Source organism: Choloepus didactylus, chromosome 18 (assembly GCF_015220235.1).
Source record: "Choloepus didactylus isolate mChoDid1 chromosome 18, mChoDid1.pri, whole genome shotgun sequence".
Taxonomy (NCBI): Eukaryota; Metazoa; Chordata; class Mammalia; order Pilosa; family Megalonychidae; genus Choloepus; species Choloepus didactylus.
In genome coordinates, this window is record NC_051324.1 from 68,437,194 (window position 1) to 68,452,154 (window position 14,961).

General features: G+C 52.1%; 1 protein-coding gene across 3 annotated transcripts in view; it reads left to right on the forward strand.

Annotated features, from left to right (window-relative positions):
- The first annotated feature begins 1,550 nt into the window (after positions 1–1,550).
- The window catches only part of DNAI2 (dynein axonemal intermediate chain 2), a 39,913-nt gene continuing 26,502 nt past the window's right edge, over positions 1,551–14,961 (forward strand). For 2 of the 3 annotated variants that reach the window (XM_037810080.1, XM_037810079.1), the window contains exons 1-7: positions 1,551–1,669; positions 3,498–3,643; positions 6,716–6,909; positions 8,344–8,505; positions 9,334–9,455; positions 13,862–14,004; positions 14,833–14,946. In XM_037810080.1, coding sequence (XP_037666008.1) covers positions 6,727–6,909; positions 8,344–8,505; positions 9,334–9,455; positions 13,862–14,004; positions 14,833–14,946 — 724 coding nt within the window. In that variant the 5' untranslated portion in view covers positions 1,551–1,669; positions 3,498–3,643; positions 6,716–6,726. Of the gene's footprint in view, positions 1,670–3,497; positions 3,644–6,715; positions 6,910–8,343; positions 8,506–9,283; positions 9,456–13,861; positions 14,005–14,832; positions 14,947–14,961 lie in introns of those variants that run through there. The other variant, XM_037810081.1, reaches the window with a different exon arrangement.

Here is a 14,961-nt window from a genome sequence, read left to right on the forward strand (position 1 = left end):
AAGCTGGGGGCAGGGTGGGGAGTGGTTCATGATTTCACACCCAACCCGCCCATACCCGCTGTGGAGTGGATCCGTCTCTTACTTCTGGCCACTTTGTCTCCGTCGGATTCGCCTCTGACCACACAAAGCCCTTCCGGTGGGGTTTGCAGACCCTCCTCCACCGAGCCCCCGTCACCCCCCTCAGCAGCCCACCCCAAGGGAGTCCTTTGCTCAGAGAAGCTGGTAGAAGTGGGGTTCCCATGGGAGGGGGCTAGCGGCAGCAGTCATTGAGGGGCTTGGCTTTAGTCAGTGTCCAGCAAAGGTGCCATTTTGTTGGTGATTTTGTCCCGCCTGAGAAGTGGGGTGGGGGAGGGAGGACGTTTGCCTTCTTCCTACTTACACAGCTCCAAAAGCCTGTCCAGGGCTTCCCACGGGAAGCTGTCCAGGCATCACAGCCTGCCTCTCAGGACCCCCCACAAACTGGCTCCAGCTGACCTTTGCAAATTCCTCTCTCATTATTCCCTGCAGGGAATGTCAACTCCAGCCAGACTGATCCCACCTATGGTCCCCCAAATGCCTTTCTCCCATGACAACCACGATTCGCTTTCACATGCCATGCCCTCCCCCCACCCCCAGCCCCAATCTGGAATGCTCTCCCTACCCCTTCCCCCTGCAACGCATAACCATTTTTCAAGGCCCAGTTCCAACCCCAAATCCCACTTCTCGGATGACACATTCCTTGTCCGCCCCAGTCCAAATCTCTGGCGCCCTTCCCTGAACTTGGGTTAGCCTGATCATCTGCGCCGGTAATTACAGAGCTGGCGTTCATTCCGGAGCTGGCTCTGACTTCAGCGCTGGGCTAGGACTTCGCTGTGTTGCCTCAGTCAACAAAGCCCCTTCTTTTAGTTTACATTATCTCACTTAATTGTCTGAACCCAGGCAACTATTCATTCATTTATTCAATTATTGAATATGAATGAATTCATCAATATGAATGAATATGAATAAATTCATCAATTCATTCCTTCTTTCATTCATTTATTCAATGAACATTTGAAACGTGGTGACATGGTGCCAGCCACGGAGGGAAGCTGTGGAAACGTCAAGTTCAGGGAACCTGGGCCCTTAATTTCAAGGAGTCTCCAGCCCGGGGAAGCAGTAGGAAGTGGGGTTACTATATGACGGGCAGCAGATAAGGCAACCGAGGGGAGGGTGGGGGGTATATTCCCATTTCATGGAGGCGGAAACTGAGGGAAAGCGTGGCAAAACAACCTGCAGAAATCACAAACAGCAGAGCACAGCATCACGCCGGACTCAGGACTTCGGCTCGGGACTGATGGCTCTTGGCGTTGTCCCGGGACCTCGCCCAGCACGTTCTGACTGGGAAAAGCGCTTTGGTAAAGCCTCTACCAACGTTTATCTTCGCCGGTACTTCCCTAACGTGGCGAACGTCCCTCTTCCCCCGGAGACCTCCAAAGGAGGGGGAGGATGGGGCTGCACTTCCGGCGTGGCCCGAGGGCCCGTCACGTGCTCCCCGACGCCTTCCGCTCAGCCCCGCGTCCCGGGCCCGGCCGGGGTTGCTAGGCAACGGGTAAACTCCGCGACTGCGAGCCGTTTGAGAAGCGCTAGAGCCGGGACCGCGGCTCCGGCGCGTCCCCATTGTCCGAGCAGAGGGAGGAGCGGAGAGAGGGTAAGGGTGGGCGCGGGGAGCACGTCCGGGACTGAAGGGAACAGTGGCGAGTGAAGGGGAGAGCCCCTGAGAGTAACAATCACGTACAGGGCAAGAGACGCCTGGTGGTGGGGGGAGTAGCGTCTTTGTGGGGTAACCCTGGATGGCAGGACTGGCGCTCGCAGGCTCCCGCGGCCCCTCAGTCCTTGCTGCCTGCACGCTCCCCAAATCACAGGACCCCACAACCTCTGAACATCTGGCTTCCTGCGCCCCCTCCCCCGTCGGGGGCCCTAATATGATCTGTCCCCTCCAAAGGGGCAGGGAACCCCTAAAGGCTTTACAGCTGAATGGATGGAAGCTGGGATGATGGGCATGGCCCTGTTAGGAGACCAGCTTTCTGATAAGAAGGAGAGGAAGGAAATTAATAGTTACAGAGCACCATTAGGTGGTGGAGACTTGAAACACAGGGTTTCATTTATCCTGCAGTCTGCCAGCGGGTTCTCCATTGGGTGTCACACTCGGGGTCCCTCAGGGGTCCTCCTTCCCACAACGGGGTCAGCATTTATCACATTCTCTTGAACCCCAGAAGTGCGTTCTTCTCCCAGTTTCAGACACTGTTTCCCCCCCTTTCCTCTCGTTGCTTTATCATGCTTTGTTTTTTAAGTCAGAGAAGGAAGGGGTGGCAGGAAGCTGGGAGGAGAGCCCTGGCGCAGAGTTTGTGTCATGTTCACATGCATGTAACAAAGCGAGTATCGGGCCCCTCTTCTGTGCCGGGAACTGGGGGTGGGAGGTCAATAAAAAGCCCACAGTCTCCCTCAAGACATGACATGGTCGTGGGAAAAGCCAGTCAACCCTGACCCCATGTCACACTCCAGTTCTGGGGGACCTCCTCCCACCCTTTCCCCGTCCTCATCCTCCATCTTCTGCTGGGGCTCACCACAGGTTGACCCCAACATTCTCAGCAAACCATGGGGTGGGGGAGTCCCTAGGGCCATCTGCCTCTTTTGAAGTCTCTTAGAACCCCAGAATTCCAGGGGGTAAGAAAGAGGGAAGGAAGCACCGCCCCTGTATCCCTCTGCCCTGCCAGGTGCCATGCAGGCCCAAGAGGCACACAGATTGGGGGCTGCCCCAAGAACCCAGGAAGAAGAGGAAAACGTTCTCAGCTCCTTAGACCACTGCAGAGCCCTCCAGCAGGCCTCCCACCAAGCTTCCACCCAACTCTCCTTGTTCCCGCTCCAGCCTGAAAAACACACTTTCTCTTAAGCCACGGAGGTTCTTTCTGGGAATTGCTTTGCTCATTATTACTGCAGGAAGAGTTCTGTTCTTATAACTGGTGAAGGTGTCGACCTGACCGCCCCGGGATGTGGCAGCTAGCTGCGTTCGGACCAGTGTGCCTTGCGTTCTCATGTTCTTGTGTTTGAGACTCGCTGCAACATCCTGCCCACCTCTGGGTCTGTAGGTTCCCATGGGTGGGCAAGCTCCTCCCTGGAACTCCCAGAGGACAGCGAGACTGCTTCTGTCTCCCTCGTAGCTCCCTTTGCAGCCAGCCACGCTTGGGTAAGCTCCCCTTCGACGCCTCTGAGACCCCCTGTGCTGACCTCACTATTCTTTGTGCCCAGCTCGCTTGTGAGAAAGAGGTTGTTCTTGAATGACTGTCTTCCCGTCACTGGGCCAGCTTTAAATGTCCCCTCTGTCTGCCTCCAGACAATGCTTCTGTTCTCACTCCTGGCTTGGCCTTGGGAAGCACCAAGAAGAAAATAAAGCTGTTAAAAATATGATCTTTGCTAAAGAGGCTATTTTTGTCTTCCTGGAATTTCCTCATTCTCTTATGCCTCCTTGTGTCTCCTAGGAGCCGGCTGTCTGGCAGCAATTGTCTTTGAAAGGAGGAGACAGGCAGCCCGTAACTGCCGGAGTCGAGCAGCCTTGCGTGGGAGCCCTGGACAGCAGCCTCGTTGCCCATCAGAGCGGTGGCAGAGGGGGCGAGTTGAATTGAAGGTGCATTCTTTTTCACAGAGTCCTGTCTTCATCTGTATGAAATAGACACATTAGGGCAACCAGCTGCAATTTGTACTTTTCTCCCCACCCTCTGCCTGCCAAGCCATTACTTCTTCCCAGAGCAGAGAGTTCCAAACCTACAAGAAGAAGGGAAAAATACTGTTTTCCATGAGAGTCTGGTTCAGGTTGAGTTGTTTTGGGGCTGGAGGTGGGATAAAATGTTGCAACCTTCCAGGAATGGCTTATACGGATGGAAAGGGTCTTAGGAGCGACCCACCAGGCCACTCCGGGATCCAGGCTGCCCCTGGTGCCTGCTTCTAGTTTCTTACCCAGCTCTTGGCCCTGCATCTTGGGGATCAGCAGTCAGGGCCCACTGGTCTGCTTTCTTGCAGCCCTAGGAATGAGGGGACGTAGACCAGACACATGTCTGATCATAATACGTATGTGGGGTGATAGTGGAAAATACAGATTGCCAGGCCCTATTCCAGACATATGGCTCAGCATTTGCAGATAGGAGCCTGAGAATCTATAAATTTTAGATGAGAATCCCAGGTTTGAGAGACACTGGCTGGGGGATTAAGAGCCTTTGCTTTAAATCAGTGAGTGGGTCTTGACGTTGACTTTACCTGGGGAACTTTAAAAAATACTGATGAGAGATTCTGATTTAGTTGGCCCAGTGTTCAACCCGGGCATCCTGAGTTTTCAAAATTCTAGCTGCAGCTGAGGTTAAGAGCCACTGCTTTAGAACCAGGCGTGCCTGGGTTTGCGTCCGAGCTCTGCCTGGACTTGAAAACCATGACCTTGAACAGGTTACTTCATCTAAGTGGGAGTCATGACCACTGCCTTGAGGATTGTGGTGGCAGCGAGAGGGTGTTTGTAGAGCCTCCTTCACGGCATCTGGGATCTAGTAGGTGTTTATATATTCCAATCCGATCAGGTATATTCCTTTATCAGATAAATGATTGGCAAATATCTTCTCCAAGTCTCTGGCTTGTCTTTCTATTTTCTTAATGATGTCTTTTGAAGTGCAAAAGTTTTTAATTTTGATAAAGTTCAATTAATCATTTTTTTGCTTTTACAGACTGCACTTTTGATGTCCCACCTAAGAGATCTTTGCCTAACCAAAGTCACAAAGATTTTGCGTATTCTCTTCTCCTAAGTTTTAGCCTATGATCCATATTAAGTTAATTTTTTAATATGGTGTGAGAATGTAGGCCTATGTTTATTCTTTTGCATGTGGATACCCAGTTATCCCAGCATCATTTGTGGAAGAGACCTTCTTTCCCCATTGAGCTGCCTTTGTCAAAAATCAATTGATGTAAACATAAAGGTTTATATCTGGACTCTCAGTTCTGTCCCATTGATCCATGTCTATTCTTATGCTGGTCACTATCTTGATTACTCATAATCTGTCTTGATAAATGTTTGTTGAATGAGTAAGTGAAATAGTGGGAGCTATAATGAAAATGAAGATAAAGCATGTAGTTTGGCATGTCATAAAACCTCTGCTTTCTTGGAAAGCCTGTGATATTTACATATATATAATCATTTTGGTTAAGAGCATTCTTGGGCCAAAATCTCAGTACAAATTTTCTTCATCAAGTGAATTACTACCCAAGCATTTCTGTTGCAGAATATTGTTTGATCTGTTTAGTAAGTTTGTTTAGTTGTCTATGAATTTTACTCAAATCAGGAAACACCCCCTCCAAGCATTTTCCTGTTGGGTTCTGGTGTCATTAAACGATAGCAGTCCCTGCTCACAGGCAAGAAACCTAAAGTCTTGGCTGTTGAAAGGCTTTGGTTTTAAATCTCGCCATGGCAAGTCTCTCATACAATTCATCTTCCCTGTTCTACCCCCTGGGCCGATAGCTGTTTCCTGAGAGCTCTGTGCAGGGCAAAGTCAGGAGCTCAGACACCAAATCTGAGCCTTGAGGAAACTTCCATGAACGGCAAGAGTTTCTCAGGGTTAGGTGGAGCCACAGGCAGCTCTGCTAAACTCCACAGTGAGTTGCTAAGCGAGCTCCAGATCCATCGAGTCTGTCGATGTAACAGGAGGTCAAAAAGGTAAAGGTCTCCTGTGGGGTGAGTGAAGGGCAATTGGTAGGAATTGCACACTTGGGTTTTTAAGACTTTCAGTTAGCATCCATGAGGAAACACTCCTTTGATTTGAACGCCAGCTCTGCATTGGCCGGAGCCCCTTCGTTACACCTTCTCAGCATCCTGTGAGAGGGGTGGAAGGATGGAATGTTGCATGTCCTCGCCAAGGTCACGCAGCTGGTGAATGGCAAAGCCAGAACCTGACATCAGGGCCTGGCCTGCTTTCCAATCCCCCACTGCCCCTTTCAGGTCCACTAGTACAAATCTCAGGGTTTCCCAAAGGCTGAACTATTCTGTCTGTAAAGGAAGCAGTTCCACTTCTTGCCCTCCCCAGGTTGACTCCTGGCCCTGATGTGGAGGGAAGAGATTCCCAGGGGGCCCCAGGAAGAAGTAGAGGGTGGATCCTGGTGACCTAGAACCCGGGGACTGGGTGAGCCTCTGACTCGGACAGTTGGGTGGACAATTGGGTGGATGGGTGGGAAAAGGGGGACTGCCCGAGAGATCTGGGGCTCTTAAATCTGTGCACTGTGTGATTCAGGTCCAGCTCAGGATGGGGAACTTAGTCCAACATAATCACCATTTCATAATCAATATTTCCTCCTGCTTCCCAGTAAATACATTAACTAAGTAAAAACTTGTACCATTTGGTGGGCAGGAGTTTTGGAGTCAGACAGACCAGCTCTCCCACTCACTAACTGTGTGGCCCTGGGCAAGCCACTTGCCCTCTCTGAATACCAAATTCCTCCAAAGTCAAATGGCAACTTTATTGCCCACCTCATAGGGCAATTGTGAAGACTGACCAAAATAATGTATAGCATGTAGTTTGCACTCAATAAGTTATTTTTTAAAATGCGGATCAGCTTCTTGACAAATCCCCTGGCACTCCTTGCCCCCAACCAGATTGAGAATCTGGAGCTGCCCCTGGTGAGACCCAGGGGAGGCTCTTGACCCCACATTCTTGCTCTACCCCTGCAGCACCTGGCACCATGGAGATCGTGTACGTGTACGTCAAGAAGCGCAGCGAGTTCGGGAAGCAGTGCAACTTCTCGGATCGCCAGGCTGAGCTGAACATTGACATCCCGCCCAACCCCGACCTGGCCGAGCAGTTCATAGAGCGGAACCCCGTGGACACGGGCATCCAGTGCTCCGCGAGCATGTCGGAGCATGAGGTGGGGGCCCAGCCGGCAGGGACGTGGGCAGGCGGGGTAGCCCCCTGGGGCTGGTGAGGGGGACTGGGTGTCCCTGTCCTGCTGAAAGCCAGTTAGAGGGGGCTGAGGCAGGTGCACCCCAAGACCCGCCACCATGCCCAGGATCTTCCCCTTCCAAGCTCAGGATCAAGAGAAGACAGCCTCAGCCATTTCCTGCCAGGTGAATTTATAGCAAGACGCCCTCTCCCAGGTGTTTTTGCTTCACCTTAAAGTCTCTTATTAGAACTGTTTTAGGCATTTGGTATAACTGGCAGAGGTATTCTGAGGGGCAGGGATTCGTTTCGGCAGCCAAGTGCCGTGCTTGTGAAGAGGAAAGTGTCTCAGGAAGTTCGGGTCTTAGGGGCCCCTGTGATGCAGGAACGGAGAGCCGTGATCACGCTGTTGGGAAGTCCAGACGGTTCCCTCCCTGTCTGTCTGAACCAGGTGATCAGCTCCTGGTTAGCTCAGGAAACGCCGAGAGAAAATTACGTTGCATGTGATAAGCCACAAAATCAACTGAGTGAAAAATCATGCTCGATGTGGCCACAGTAGGGCCAACACAGCTGCTCTGAGGACTCAGTTGGTATGAACCGAGCTGCCGGCTTTCCCAGGGCCACTTGCTGCCGCGTCCTGGGCGTGGGCAACTGGGCAAAACACTGACGTGAAGTGACACCGCGCGGGGGCTCGTCGGCAGCTCCGCCTGTCAGGACTCGACGTGTGTGAGAGCCGACTTCACACGGGAAGGAGATGGGGGTGTCCGCTTGATGAGGACAGGGATCCGACCGGGGTGATGGAAGTTCCGAGGCTGCATCAAGGCGATGGTGACACAACATTGTGAATGTAGTAAATGCCACGGAATTGTGCATTTCTAGGTGGTTAAAATAGTCAGTTTTACGTTACGTTTATTTTACCACACATACAAAAAAAGGGCAAGGTGAAGTGGCAATTTCATGGGATAAAACCCCAGGTACAGTGTGCCATCCTCCCTGCTATAAAGATGAGCAAAGCAAATCCTTAGTTGTTTCTGAGTTTCCATTTCTGAGGTGGTGCACATGGTACGGAGGGGAGTGGCGACTCACTTCTTTTTCATTGGAATCTCTCGGAACAGGTGGATGGGCTTCTCGCGACCGTTAGGATTCGGATAAGGTTAGAACTAGATTTCCTGTGGTCACCAGCATTAGCTGCAGAGCGGCTAGCTCCACAGGATGGCACTTTCGTGGCTACCTGTGACCACCTGAGATCCAGAAGGTTCCCTGCTGGTACCTGAAAATGTGACAGCTTGGGCCAGGGGCACCTCCCCAGACCGTCCCATTGGCCACCCGTGAGCAGAGGGCCCAAGGCCCTGGGAGCCCTGGGACCCCAGTCTGCAGAGGCGGCTGATGTCACGTGTCTTCTCCCCTGCGGCTCTCTGTTTAGGCCAACACGGAGCGGTTCGAGATGGAGACCCGAGGGGTAAACCATGTTGAGGGAGGGTGGCCCAAGGATGTGAACCCCCTGGAGCTGGAGCAGACGATCCGCTTCCGGAAGAAAGTGGAGAAGGACGAGAACTACATCAATGCCGTCGTGCAGCTCGGCTCGGTAAGGCTCCCCACCGCCACCCGCAGTGTCCCCGGCTGGTCTGTGCTGGCCCAGGAGGCTGCTCAAGGGCTGAGACCCAGCTGCTGACTTTGAAACTTTAAGCAGTCAGGTCTTAAAGTTGGGACCAAGCTTCTAGTCTCTGCCGGAAACAGTAGCAAATGCAAAAATAGATCTCAAATACATCCTCCTCGAAGAGCTTGCAATCCCCCAGAGGACAAAGACAAATACCGAGACATTATAATATAAAGATAGAAAGAAATACATGCAGAAAGAGAAGGGATAACGCACCATTTTGCCCCGTAAGGAGGGAGAGTGTATTTCCTGCTAGAGGGATCACGGAAGGCTTCCTGGAAGAGGTGGGTAGTTGAGCTCAGGTTTCCCCCATTAGACATTTGAAATAATGGGGAGGGCAGTCTGTGTGGAGGAACCAGGTGTCTCCAAAAGTAGGAAGCAGGAGAAAGGTGCCATGTATATGGCGGGATTAATAATTCTGTTTGGCTAGAATTGTGCTTCTCAGCCTTTTTCTATTATTAACCCCTAATGAACCTTTTTAGACATTTTTTCTCTAACCATCCCCACCCCCCGCAGTGAATATCTGTTTATTAACTGTATGCAGATCTGTGCTTTATACATAAACTGTAATATTATTTTGCCCTCAAGAGCCAATTTTCACCCCCTTGGGGTGATCTTGTCCCCGCTGAGAGCGCTTGGGCCAGGAGCACGAGAAAGGACCCCTAGAGAGTCCCCGCCCCTCTCACACCACACCGCCCCCACTCAGTCTGAAAGGCCTGCCTTGGCTGCTGAGCCCTCCTCACGAGACCCCCGCAGGTCATGGAGCACTGCATCAAGCAGAACAACGCCATCGACATCTACGAGGAGTATTTCGACGACGACGATGCCGTGGAGGTGACTGATGAGGCCCCTTCAGCTAAAACCATCAACGTTTTCAGGTACCTCTGGAGCCGGCAGGTCTCCCAAAGGCGACTCTGTGCCGCGGGTACAGTTCCCCGTGTGCCCAGAGCCTGCTGAGGGACGGAACCCTAACGTGCCCAGCAGAGGAGCGGTCCCTGCCCTGGGAGCGGGTCTGGCTGTTGGAAAGGAGGACAGACCTGGGGAAAGACTTTAAGTGAATTAGTGAATTTGCAAACAGAGCCCGAGGGAGCCCAGAGCAAGGAGCCTTGCGATTGGCAGCGCTCTCTCGTTCCACGCCGGTGGGAGTGCACTTGGGAATAACCTCCAGGAATTTATCCCCCAGATACACTCGTGTGAGTGTGAGAGGACGGTACGTGCGGCTATTCACTGCAGCTTCAAGCTGACTGTATGCAAGGGGCCTGGTTATGTAAATGACGGTGCCCACACAGCAGAATGCCTTGCAGCTGTTAAAGAGGAAGAGGAATGAGTTCCTAGATTTGTTAAGTGAAAACCAGACCCAAACAAAAAGCAAACAATAGGGCAGAGCAGCGTGTATAGCATGCTACTTTTAGTTTAAAACATTTATGTGCATATGTACATCTATGCCTGTTTGTGTGTGTGTTTCTTCCATTTGCCGAAGTTGCTGTAACAAAGTACCACAAACTGCAAATTTATTGTCTCACAGTTTTGGAGGCTGGGAGCCTGAAATCAAGGTGTGTTGGCAGGGCCATGCTTCCTCCCAAGTCTGCAGGGTCCTGGCAGCGACTTGCTGCGATCTGGAATTCAGTCTCTGCCTGTCACGTGGCCACCAACCTCTCCCTCTCTGTCTCTGCCTCCGTCACCTGCGTCTCTGTCCAGAGTCCCTCTCCTTACAAGGACTCCAGTCAAACTGGATTAGGGTCCACCCAGGTTCAGTTTGGCCTCATCATAAACAACATCTTCAAAGATTCTTTTCACAAGGGAGTTCACAGGGATTAGGGCTTGAACATGTCATTTTGGGGACGCAGTTAAATCCATAACACTATACGTGTACATGCATGCATGTGTTCACATGTATCTATGTGTATGTCCTGAATATATGCATATGTGTGTCTGTGTCTGTCATGTATATGTACGTGTATACCCTTGTATTTGCTGAGGATACTTGTGAAAAGATGCACATGATAGGACCAGTTGCCTCTGGAAAGGAGAACCAGGTAGCTGGGGACAGGGTTGGAAGGGAACTTGCTTTGAAATTTTGTAAAAGGGCATGCATCATCTATTTTAATTTTTATAATTCAGGTTTAGGTCAGATGAGATACTCTGTGGTTTTGTCTGAGTGCTTATTGGGCACTCTCCCCGCACCAGGCCCTCTGTCCACACGTTGGGGATCGCAGCCCGGGATGTCCGAAGGTCCTGCCCCATGGCCTGACCTGCTGACCGCTTGCAGTGCTCCCTGGGTGCACCGAGCATCCTCATGACCACAGCGTTGTTTCACTGTCCCACAAAGCCATGGGGTGAGCAGAGCAGACATTCCTATTCCCAGTTTTATGGGCAGGGAAACCGAGGCCTGGAGTGCTTTAGGGCACCGAGGATATCGGGAGTGGAGCTCCCAGCATCGGGTTCTGGTCCGGGGCTGAATGACTCCAAGGAGAGATCCCAGCCAGACCCGAAGGAGATGGAGAGAGAAACCATGGGAAAGACACTTCAACACCATCAACCTGGTGTGGGAGGGACAGAAAACAGAAGCACACAGCAATTTTGTCATTTTTCAAGGAGAAGAGTTTTGTTTCTTTTCCCTAGAGAGTCCCTTTGTGTCTAGTTTCTTTGTTTTTACTCACTCTTTTATTCATTCATTCATTCCTCACATAAAGGGCTGGCTCCTGGGCGGGTGGGCTGCCTGCCTCAGGTCGCGGGCGGCAGCCCAATGGAGAGCCTTCCCAGGCCCTCCTTGCCACCCGGAAGCAAAGTCATTGCCACCGCTCACGGTGAGCCCTGGACACGGAATCTTATCCTGTGCTGGCAGCTTCTCTTTGCCACTGTTTTAGTTTCCTTCTTGTTAAAGCCAATTTTCATCCACTGGGTTGACTTAAACAATGGGAATTTCTTGGCTCTCGGTTTTGAGGCTAGGAGAAGTCCAAATCAAGACATCGTCATCAAGGCGATGCTTTCTTCCCAAAGGCCGTGGCGTTCTGGGACTGGCTGCCGGCGATCCTTGGTTGGTCCTGGGCTCCTCTGTCACGTGACAATGCACTTGGCAGCCTCTCCTGGCCTCTCTCTTCTCTTCTGGGTCCTGTTGAGGTTCAGCTTCTGGCTGCTCCCTCTGTGCCTTTTTCTCTTCCTGACCGAATTTCATTCTCCTTGAAAAGGACTCCAGTAATAGGATTAAGCCCCATCCTGATTGGGTTGGGCCAGCCCTTAACTGAAGCAACCTCATCAAAAGGTCCTACTTACAATGGGTCCACCTCCAGGAGTGGATTAGGTTTAAGAGCATGTTTTCCTGGGGGGCATGTAACTCCAGGCCACCACAGCCACCACCCGAGAGAGGGAATGGCTGAGGAGGAGCAGCTCCAGGAGAGACAAGATGAGCGAGGAGGTAGACCTCCAAGGGAAGGCATCCACTAGAAGGTTGAACATGAGACTGCAGCTCAGGGAAGGCACCTGGGTTGGAGCTAAGCACCGGGGCACCATCCGTGGTAGTGGGGCCTGAAACCAGACAGGTGCATGAGCTCTTCTAAGGGGACCACCTGGAAGAGCAGCCAGGGGCCAGAGGCAGAACTCTTGGATCCTGGGGAGAGAGCGAGGAATGTACCCTCCCTGGGGAAGGCATGGCCAGAGAGGTGGGAGGGGAGCCAGCAGAGTGGTGGGCAAGATCTCATGGAAGCCCAAAGAGTTGGCTATTTCAAGAAGGAAGGCATGATCAGCAGTCACAGTGCAGCAGAGAGGTCTGATGAGTGATGAAGTGTTCACTGGTTTTGGTGACATGGTGGCTGCCAGGTGGAGGGCTGGGGAATGAATGGGGATGAAGGGGGCAGCAGTGATTAGGTCTTCTCTTTTAGGAAATTCAGGGAGATTGGGCCCTATTAGTGTGATGATCATGGTGTCAAGAGCGGGTCTTGTCTGTTGGGAGGGGTGTAGGAGATGCTGCAGTTGCCCCACCCAAATGCCCTCCCCAGGCCCTGTAGCTATACCCCGGACCCTGCCAGCGTAGGATGCTAACGGCTCATGGCTGCTCCTTCTCCAGAGAAGAAGCTTGGCTGATGGAGCTGCCTTGTCTAGAAATACCAGGGAGACTATGCCCTCCCCCTGGGGGTGACTTGTTGCCAGTGACTGGCTGATAAGGGGGTACTAAAGCCGGTCCCCCAGCCATAAGGTGGGACTGTGCTATGGTGCCTTGGTTGCGCCTCTTCCCCTGCCCTGCTTTCCTCACTTCCTTATAGGTTTCTCCTGAGATAATCCCCTTAATAAATAATTTACCCTAGAATCCCTGGCTCAAGCTTTGTTTCTAAAGAGCCGGACACGAACCAGAGACTGCAAACACCATGGCAGGGTGTAGGAGAGAAGCTGGGAGGGGAGGAGAGCTTGGGGAAACTGAGGGGGGAGGGCTGGGGGAGGGCTGGGGAGGGCTGGGTGTCGGAGCATTTGGAGCACGTGGGGGTTGGGGGCAGCGGGAGGGCATTGGTCTAAGTGACGCCAGGGGCATTTTGAAAGTGACTGGCTTCCAGTTCCAGCTCTGGGGAACTTGTTTCAGAGGAACCACGATCAGGTGAGGGTCCTGGGAAGTACCTGACCCACGCCCAGCACGACCAGAAGGGAACCTTTTCTGGTCCAGAGCAGAGGGCGGGACCGGGGCTGCCTTTCCCCCTACCCCCAGCCCCCCTGAGTCATCCCAGCCGGATGATGCATTAGAAATCGCCCCACCTTGGGAGGGGGGACCCAAAATCCCAGCCCAAGTTCTGCCTACTGCAGTAGCACCCAAGCAAGAGCCAAGTGGGTGAATCACGTGGGGAGAAAGTGCTTGCAGTGTCCCACTTCCGTTCCTTCCTTCTGATTAATGGGGAAAGTCTAGTTTGGGACCGTTAAGTCTTTAACACTTTACTAACTCTTGCTTATGCCCCCTCCCTCCCCTCCCCCTTTTTAAATGTTAACTGCGATCAGGCCTCAGGCTCCAAGCTTTCGGCAGGTGACAGTAACAGGCTGGAATTAAATGTTTTGCTTCCGTTGTTTAATTTTTATCGTTACCTTCGGTTTATGGCTGGTGACATTGGTTTTCCATGTATAGGAGTCCTCTACATTCGTTTGAAAAAGAAATCCCCTCCCCACCCCCCAAATACGTAAATTTCTCTGAGTGAATGTGATTGATTGCTTAAATATATTTGATTTTTTTTCATGAAAAAAATAAGTAAATAAATTTGGGGGGGGGCGCTGTGCTTCAGCCTGCTGCCCCCTTTGCTTTCCCCTAAAGGGATCCCCAAGAAATCAAGCGGGCAGCCACACACCTCTCCTGGCACCCCGATGACAACAGGAAGTTGGCAGTGGCATACTCTTGCTTGGATTTTCAACGGGCACCGGCGGGCATGAGTTATGACTCATACATCTGGGACCTGGGTGAGACGGAGAGGGTCCCGGTGGTCAGGGGAGGCCGAGGGCCCACATGAGGCCAGCACAAGCGAGGGCTGAGGAAGGTAGAGACTGGGGCTCGAAGGCAGGGCCAAATCAGAAGCTGGAAACCCCCTCCACTTCCACATCCTTAATGAGGGGCCTTAAAGACTGGATGCTGTGCATCCCCAATCCTCGGCCCTGAAGGACCAATCAGAAGGAGACCCTAGCAGACTGGAAGGGACCCGAGGGGGAGGGGACTTGGGGGCACAGACTGTTACAGAGGTGCCCAGGCAGGCACCAGGGAGGGTGCATCACCCTCTCAGGTGCCCCATCACCACCATCATCATTAAAGAAATGTCAGTGCCATTGGTGGGTGTCAGCGCTGCCTGGAGTGGAACAGATGAGCAGTATCTTGAGTTCTCACAGCATCCCCACAGGCTGGACTCCACCATTAGCCTCAGGATGCAGATGATGAAACTGTCTCGGAGAAGTTAGCGAGGAGTTGACTTTATATAAAAACCTTAGGGACAAAACCTTGTTTCATACCAATCCTGGGAAATGGGTTAGAAATATAATTCACACACATGCTTACACACACGCACACTTACACTTACCCCAAACCTGATCTTCAATAATAAAACCATCAGAAGAGCTCCAGGGCTGTGTGTGATGGATTCTGGCCACCAAGGACCAGAGATTGTGGCCTGGAGAAAGAGATGGGCCTTCCTGGCTTCCTCCCTGCCACCATTCTATGCGCGGAAGGTTAAACTGGTTAACCTGTCCTCTTCTTTCCAGACCTGGTGGGATTTTTTTTTTTTTTTTCCTGCTTTATAGAAAACCCCAACAAGCCTGAAATTGCCCTGAAGCCATCTTCTCCTCTCATCACCTTGGAGTACAACCCCAAGGATTCCCACATCCTCCTGGGAGGATGCTACAACGGGCAGATCGGTAAGGAGGGGCCAG